The 8,749-nt window shown below is 34.4% G+C and overlaps 1 protein-coding gene across 6 annotated transcripts; it reads right to left on the reverse strand.

Moving 5' to 3' along the window:
• Positions 1-397: 397 nt before the first annotated feature.
• On the reverse strand, positions 398-3,198 carry LOC118732893 (kelch-like protein 26). 6 transcript variants are annotated; one of them, XM_036462002.1, is made up of 3 exons: positions 3,054-3,198; positions 1,360-1,687; positions 398-1,286 (listed from the first exon to the last, which is right to left on the reverse strand). In XM_036462002.1, exons 2-3 carry the CDS (start codon positions 1,576-1,578, stop codon positions 420-422), a joined length of 1,086 nt encoding a protein of 361 aa, XP_036317895.1. In that variant the 5' UTR covers positions 1,579-1,687; positions 3,054-3,198; the 3' UTR covers positions 398-419. The 6 variants fall into 6 exon arrangements, with proteins under 6 accessions (XP_036317895.1, XP_036317891.1, XP_036317894.1 ...); XM_036461998.1 differs by having other exon boundaries at positions 2,901-3,198; XM_036462001.1 differs by having other exon boundaries at positions 2,896-3,198.
• Positions 3,199-8,749: the final 5,551 nt, after the last annotated feature.

The raw sequence follows: 8,749 nt of genomic DNA on the forward strand, positions 1-8,749 counted from the left end.
GCGAAACACATTTCGAACCGAACACTGATTTTGGTAATAAAATTCAATGATTTGCAAGCGTTGCTCGTTAGTAAGTCTATTCATGATGAAATGTCAAAGCATACTGAGCATCTTTCTCTTTGACACCATGTCTGAAATCCCACGTGATCTGTCAAATACTAATGCATGAAAATCCTAACCTCAAAAAAATCACCCGTTATGTATATCTGTGGTGTCACTTATATAAATGATAACTTGATTTTACCTTTTAGAAAAAAGCACTTGCATATTAAATTAAATATTCAAAACTTCGAGGAGTTTTCGAGTAAATTCCAAATTCTAAGCACGAATTTGTTTTTAATAATTTAATACCACAAATATTAATAATCTATAAAAAGTTATATCTTATATACCCTACACAACAGATACAATTTTTACGCTTACGTACATTGTTCGATGTGCGGTATAACGGTAAGACTCTCCCATTTGCCTTTGGAAGGTAGAAAACAGCTTATCCGATTAGTTAGGCCATTTGTCTCAAAGCCACCTATTTTAACCAGGGCGAGTTCCATTCCTCGCGTATTCGTTAACACGTCCGTCGAGAGTAAGTCATCGACATAGGTGTCAGATAAATGCAACTTTCCAACCTCCTGTTTTAACATTTCTTCATTTAACACCCGAAAGTAGGCCAAGAAAATTGAATCAATGCCGGACTTAAGTTTTGTATTCCATTTGGTCTTCATGACATCTAGAGCACATGCACTAATTTGATGGTACTGTACTTTTCCGAAAAGACGTCGCGCCAATTCCGGTTTTAGATCAGACTCCAAACAGTATTCCAAAACCATTTCAAGCACTCTCTGTTCCGAGCAATCCACAGGATAATTACATGCGAGTACATGCTCGAATTGGTCTAATGTGAGGCTAAGTAAATCGGGAGTCTGCGAAAATTCATCGAGGCGTGAACACATGTACCGATAAGCTTTCTTTTTCAACGGTTCTAGTGAGTACAAGTCGGCGAGAGCAGCAATCGCAACGCAGTTGTCCAAGTCAATTTGTGACTCAAGAAAATGTGAACAGGCGTCAATAGCGGCCTTCATCTGGACATGTGTCGACACAGACAAAACATCTTGCACATTATTACGATCTAGCTCCAGTTTTGAAGTATATACATATTCTAACAGCAACTCTAGACCATGCGCATTTATGCCATTTAATTTTATTTCAGACTGGTGTGCTTCACGCATAGCGTCAGTGAACATAGCGCAGAAGTAATCACTGCACGCAGCCAAAACAACCTTATGTGCCTAGAACAGAAATTATTTTGTACGGTTACTTATCATGTACCTTGTTGATGTTTAAAGGCCGCATTGTACTCACCTTGAATGTTCGTTCTTCAACGTGCAGGGTAACATCAAATAGCTTTTCTGCACAACGCAACGCATTGAGACCCTTCATCAGTGCCTCAGAATGAATGATTTGCATAAAATTATCACTATTGGCATTTCGTGAATATGTGGTTGAGGCACAAACCGCACATGTAGAGTTAGGACGGTTTTCAGGGCCACAATGTGATATAGAAGCAGCGCCACCAGCCATCCTTATGGGGGATATATGTAATTGGTAAGCTCAGACCATCCGAGAATGTGCGTATGCTAATATTGTGTTGCCGTTTGCGTTAACAATTGTTTCGGAAACTGTGATTTATCTTTATAAATTGATCAAAGTACAAAAGTAATATGAAATTATAAAAGATGCATCAAACTTGGAGAAAACAAGGTGTTGATAAATGTGTATGTATGTATGTACAATTTCTGGCTTAAAAGGGCATTTTTGGCTTTGCCGAATAAGCCGTCTGGCGAGTAAGGGTGACCGTGCGCGTTTGAGTCTAAGGGCTGGTTTCTCCATCTCAACTTAACTTAGTTAAGCCAATTTCCTTGACTTAGTCATGAATAAGCCGTGCAAAACGTAGGCTAACTTTTGACTTAAGTCCAAAAAGTGGCTAAACTAAGTTAAGTTGAGTTGGAGAAACCAGCCCTAAGTGTTTCTGGTTTTGGAACAAATTTTAATGCGTTTCGAATCATTTTGTTGGAATAGTCAACTGTACGACCCACTTCCGCCATAAGTTTTGCCTTGAGAAAGTCGGTTTTTTTTTATAATTTAACATTTTCGGTGCTGCAATGTTTTCCACGTCCCATAGCCATTCAAACATTTTACAAAATTCAACTTTTTACACAACAGATGTATTAAATAAACTATATTTATCTTTATTCACAAAAAATTTCAATAAAGGAAAGAAACCGAAACGAGCAGCTAGTGCTATTACTTTTACCACTTGAAATCGACTACCACTGAACAAATTACTTGAAGTTGGGACAACAATATTATTTCAAGGAAAACGAGGCACTTTTGAAGAGAATTTTATTACCTAAGCCTGAAAATTATGATGCATCCAGATTTTTCAAATCAGAATGAAAAGTTCATAGCACTAGTGCTATTTTTTTACCGGCACTGTATCTATGGTTATTTGCATAAGTAATATTGTCCTACTTCAGCTAAATTTATTACTTTTTTTTTGTGTATTCACGAGAGTTCATTCACATACATATTTTTCTTATCACCTAAGCCAGGCCACTGCGCTCCCGCCTTGCCTATACCGTTGTAGTATGCGATTTTCGCCACTGCTATTAAATATTCTCGTTGTCTATGTTGCTGTTAGCAACTATCAAGGTTGGGGAAACCACCCTTCGCAGACAAACATTTATACAAATATGTAATTATGTAGATAGGTAAAGTTTCCGCTGCAGTTCTCCTTGCGCGTCATTGATACTTTTTATTACACATTGTTATCAATTGCATATGCATTACCACGCTTGTGCGATTTAGATATTCGTCCAGAATTATATATGTACATACATTACCTTTCTATTTTGAGGAAGCTTTGGCAATACGTATTCTCGAAGAGTATGAATATAATTTGGTTGCCAACTCCACGGCAAGCATACCAACTTTTTACACAATTATATACATACTTCAACCAATTTGTGAATGTACTTTTTTAATTACAACTTAACAATTTTTTAACGGTATCAATGGTATGATGATTTTTTTAAGCATAAAAATCCACTTTCGTTTACAAGCCCAAAATATTTTTCCGTGAACGGTAAGATAAGGAAATAAAAGTGTCAAAAATTAGTTACTACTTTGGATTGGATAAAAGATGATAATGAAATTGGGAAATGTCAGGTGTGCGTTACAGGGTAACACATATACAAAAATTAATATATCGTTCACGAAAATTCGGAAACGACAACTACGCGTTATAAAATCACAAACAAGTACAGTGTCGGTAATGCAGTATAAGGAGCAGTTAGTAGGGTTGATTGTTCATTAGACCTACAAAAAAAAAAAAGTTTATATGGGTTTTGCGTTGCCCACAAGGAGAATAGGCGGCTGAGTGGTTAGAGGTGCGTACTACCACTCCGTAGGCCCTTCGTTCAATACCTGGGCATGAATCACGTATGACTACAATCGTCTGGACGATATCGTGTTGAGATTGTCTTGCTTCACGGAAAACCAAAAATTGTTTGATCGTTTGTGCGATATCATCAACTCGATTCCAATTTCGCTTACGAAGAAAAGGTAATACATAATCGCAGAATTATGAAAATGTTGTTTGTGCTTAGATATTTGAGTAAATAATGAGATTCACGCCAAACGACACTAACGGTGGTTGCTGAAAAGTCTATTGTCTTTATAATTGTCTGGGCGCCTACTTAACACAACACTTTGACAACTAATGCATATTATCAATTGTCTTGTCTCAAATTGTCCTATGTAAACGCAGCGTAAGAATCTAAGGCCCGGTCGTTCAATGTCTGGTTATCACTACCACTACACTATCGACGATTTCGACATCATGCATGTAACATGTGATCGATAAAGCAGTAGTTGTGCTTAACCGGAGCTTCTACCTCCGATTTGTGCTAATCAGACATTGAACAACCGGCCCTAAAACAATTAGGGCCGCTTGTTCAATCTCTGGTTATCATTACCACTACACTATCGACGAATTCGACATCATGCATGTAACATGTGATCGATAAAGCAGTCGTTGTACTTAATCGGAGCTTCTACCTCGGATTTGTGCTAATCAGAACTAATCGGAGGTAGAAGCTCCAGTTTAACAGAACGAATGCTTTATCGATGACGTTATATGAATGATGTCGAAAACGTCGATAATGATGTTTAACCGGCAAGTAGTGATAACCAGACATTGAGCAACCGGCCCTTAAAGTTTTTGTATTGAATTTTTTGCTTAAAATTTCTTTTTCATTTTCGGTAGGGTTATTAGTCTAGTTTTGGAGACATTTTGACTTTAAGGTGTCAAACAGCGAATTATTAGCATATAATGAGTCGTTATAATATAAAAACAGTACATATTGCAAAATTTTTAATTTTGTGCTAAATAAGTAGTGTTGCATTTTTTACACTTTTTTCAGATCCTGTTCTTCCATTATAGATGTCAAAAAATGCCAAAAATTTGTATTTTTCCATTTAGTAGGAAAGAAAGTTTCAGTGGTAACCCTGCAATGTACAATAATCGATAGTGTTTAGAAAAAATCGATAGTAGAGGCGACATGAAACCATCGTACTATCGATAGTTCTCCATCACTATTCTTCAGTTTGTCGCTTTATTTGATTCTTATTGGATGTGTTTTCGCCTGTTCATTTCGCGCTGGTTTGACGATTGGCCCATTTTCCAGCGAAATTTTTGTTTTTCACCTACTTTAAAAAAAACGATTGTGAATAAAAATATTCATACGGCCCGATACCTATGTGTATACAAATTTTAAAAGGTGACAAAATAAAATAGACAGTGTGGGTTGTAAAGGGCCTATGTTAATATCTTAAATAAACCAAGCCTTTGTTGACTTAAATGAAAACGGCTACGCTTCTGTTCTCGCATCTTGAATCATGTATCAGTTCAGAAAAGAGTGGCTCACGTCGGCATCAAGAATGGTGCCTAAAGTTTAAGAACGACGCAAATTTTCGTATTTAATGTGCAACCCAAGCAACTTACTATGGGCATATAAGTAGAATGTACTGCCGGAGAAGCTATTGTTCACAAATTGGTCATATCAACATATTCATTTCTATAGAAATCGACCTAATGTGAGTTTCGTAAATGAATTAACGTTTTGTTACATCTTAATAACGGTTAATGAAACCTGTCGAACGCTTCTTGAATTAATTTTATTATGTTTTTTGTTGTGTCCAAGGCTCGCGCAACTTTGTTCATTGGAGTAAACATACTTACATACATATGTGTACATGTCTTACTTGTCCAACTGGTTTTTAACTTTCTTCAACGAAATACTGCCATACCACCAAAGCAACCAGCATTCAAGCAATCAATGGAAAAAAGCTTTCGAATGTGATACCTTTAATCGTAAAATTTACTAGTTAATATATAAAATATATATTACAACAGGATAATTCAGTATTCATTCTGTGTGGGATTTCGATGCAAAATAAAGTATCCAGCTCTACAGAATTGTTCAAAAGAAAGAGGCGGAGGTAAGTGTGCGCATAGTGGTTGTACATATTTTTTTTTGTATTATTTTAAGATTTACTTTAACAAAGTCTTAGCGGTAGAAGATATAGCTTCTACTCATCAGACATCTTTTTCTAGAATCAGCAGGAGACGAAACCGCATCATCGATGCGCAAAGTCAGTAACGCTAACCGCTGAGCTAACAGTGTATTTTTGTTGTATGGATCTTCCAGTTCTTCATCGTTATTTTACACTAGGCTAAGTGGTTGTTTATATTTTTAATAGGTGGAAAATGGCTGAGAGGGTTAAGTGTTTTAAATTATCCGAATTCGATATGCGATGAAGAATTGCTTGATTTCGTCGATTCCAAAAAACTTCAAAAATTCAGGGTTTTATTCAAATTTAAATATCTATTTGTGCTGCTCAAACGCCTAAAACTGGCTTTTTGAGTATCATAATCATGTTCAGTAATTAATGTAACCACTTAATTGTAATCAACTGTGTTTAACACTTCAATAAAAATTTAAATATAAAACATTACCTAGCAGTCAAACTGAGCGCGTTAATTGAATAATTCGTTCGTTCATAAGATGCTCTACGAAATAGCAAAATAACGCACAGTATTGTACCACAAGAGCAATTTATTTACCGGTCCTTAATTTTACGGGTGACTTGCAGAATTAGTCGTTTTGCAAATATTGAAAATATGACAAATTTTCTTGACTTTTTACAACGCATAAATATTAAAAATAAAAATTTCTTTTTATTTTGTAGTTTTCTTTTTTTTTTGAGAAAAAATTATTATTTAAGCATGAGGTATAGCAGCATGAAATGTCACAATCTGCTGTTCTTAAAGAAAAAGTCCCCTCAGACGACTAAACAGATTTGGCTTAAAAAATCTGCATAAAAATATTTAAAAATATTTTCAATGGAATCGTAATAATGAGATTTTTGATACTGTTATTTACATTTTTCAACGATTGACTTACAATAAACTTAAATAACTGGGCCAAAACTATTTTGATTTAACTTATGGGATCTCGGTAGAAAGGTATTTTTCCACTAATTTTATTTATGTGCAAAAAAATTCATTCGTGTTCCAATTTTTTTTTTTTTTTTTTCAAATACCAACACATACAGTATCGGTCATATCTATAGCACGCCATTTCAAAGTGATATTGTGTGCCACTTATGTTTATTTATTTATTTTTAAGAATTTTCAATTAAAATACAGTTCATTCTCCAACAAACCCCATATAAACCCAAGTGTAACAATTTGTAGAAAACTACAAAAAAGTGCAACAAATTTTCACCTAAATTTCAAACTTTTTTCTCGGAAGTGTAAGAATTTTTCTGAGTACACAGTTTTTTAGCCCCTTCAATTTTAGTCTGATAATGTGCAAGTTTCAAGTGGCTAAAAGTTACCGTTGATTTTTTAGAATTTTTTTCGCCAAAGGTGTTGCGGATTTCTTCCATATACAAATAAATTGAGTTTATTCATTATATGGAAGCCAATGCGACAAAAAAAATTCTAAAAAATAAACGGTAATTCGTAGCCACTTCAAATTTGCACATTATCAGACTAAAATTGAAGGGGCTAAAAAACTGTGTACTCAAAAAAATTCTAACACTTCCGAGAAAAAAGTTTGAAATTTATGTGAAGATTTGTTGCACTTTTTTGTAGCGTTCTACAAATTATTAAGTTTGGGTTTGTATCGGGTTTGTCTGAGAATGAACTATATTTTAATTGAAAATTCTTAAAAATTAATAAATAAACATAAGTGGCACACAATATCACTTTGAAATGGCGTGCTATAGATATGACCGATACTGTATCAATTCAACTCTGAATGATGTTCGTTCGTTCTACCCTTCTCTTTCATCCTTTGAATGAGCTTATTAGCTAAGAAATAAAAAGGGCGAGAAAATATCTTTCCAATGGTACCTCACAAGTCTAAATCGGAAGAGTTTAGGTTCAGTTATTAAAGTTTTTCTTATACCAATCTTTGAAAAAAGTTAAAAAAACAGCATCAAAAGTCTCTGTTCAAAAATTTTTTATTGATTTATTTATTTTTTTTTAATTTTTAGTACATATCGACGCCTCCAAACCATACTATGCTTAGACTTGGCATAGTATGGTTTGGAGGCGTCGATATGTACGTCTGCTTGTACGAAGACATTACTTCAACGAACTTTAACTAAGGCCTTCATATAGATGCAGATTTATTTACAATAAAACCCCATATATGCACTAAGAAACGAGGGTGCTTAAATTCTTAAACAAAAAATTTTATCAATTGGAAAAAATCGGAACGTCCGAACAACTTCGAACAGTTTTTGGCAGCTACTAAACATCGTTAGGAAGTTTAAGTTGATGCAATGGTTATGGCTGCTTATTATTCTAACAACCATTCATACATCATTTTTTTGTACCGTTAACAGATTCGCAGAATTTAGCAAAAATCATCAGTCATATTCGATACGAGTTCCATTTTGGGAACGTCCGAACGGGAACTTTTAATCGCTATTCACTTACCATATAACATTTGTGGAAAATATTTTTATTGACTTCAGATAGGTATTGAGATGATGAATACTCATGACCAGGGAACGGATTTTATGGAAATTGCCTTTTTTTCTGCTAAAGAGATAGAGTATATTCGATTAAGAATATATACATATATAGAATAGAAAGAAGGGGTGTGGATAAAATTGTTAAGGGCGAGGAAAACGCTCTTATTCCTGATAAAATGAACGTTTAAAACGTTTTAAATTGGGCTCAACTTGTATCAACTTGCGTCGAGCGCACATTTAGTACATTCAAGGCTTTTCTTCGCGAAAATCGAATGAAAATGCTGCCAGAAAACTTCAAAATGCATCTTGTGGTTCAATGTTACTACAACTATACAGATTAAAGTTTTATGAGTTAGAAACTCGAAAGGATAAAATGGTCAAAGATTCAAAGTACAAATTTTTCATATAATGAAACTAGTTCATAGTTTTTCTCCTTTTACTTGTAATATAAACATTTCTAAAACAAATGTATTTTTTGATTGTTCTTCGTATTTCCGGCCTTTTTTTAGTGTCTTTTTTGCTTTTTTTGCAATACCTAGTGCCTTTTTCTGCTTTTTTCGCTATTTTATTTTGCCTTTTCCATCCTATTTCGTTACTTTATTTTGCCTTTTTATAGGTTTTTAGGTCCTAAAAATCCGTT

Source organism: Rhagoletis pomonella, unplaced genomic scaffold (assembly GCF_013731165.1).
Source record: "Rhagoletis pomonella isolate Grant_MI unplaced genomic scaffold, Rhpom_1.0 Rhpom_scaffold_00002, whole genome shotgun sequence".
In the NCBI taxonomy this organism is placed as follows: domain Eukaryota; kingdom Metazoa; phylum Arthropoda; class Insecta; order Diptera; family Tephritidae; genus Rhagoletis; species Rhagoletis pomonella.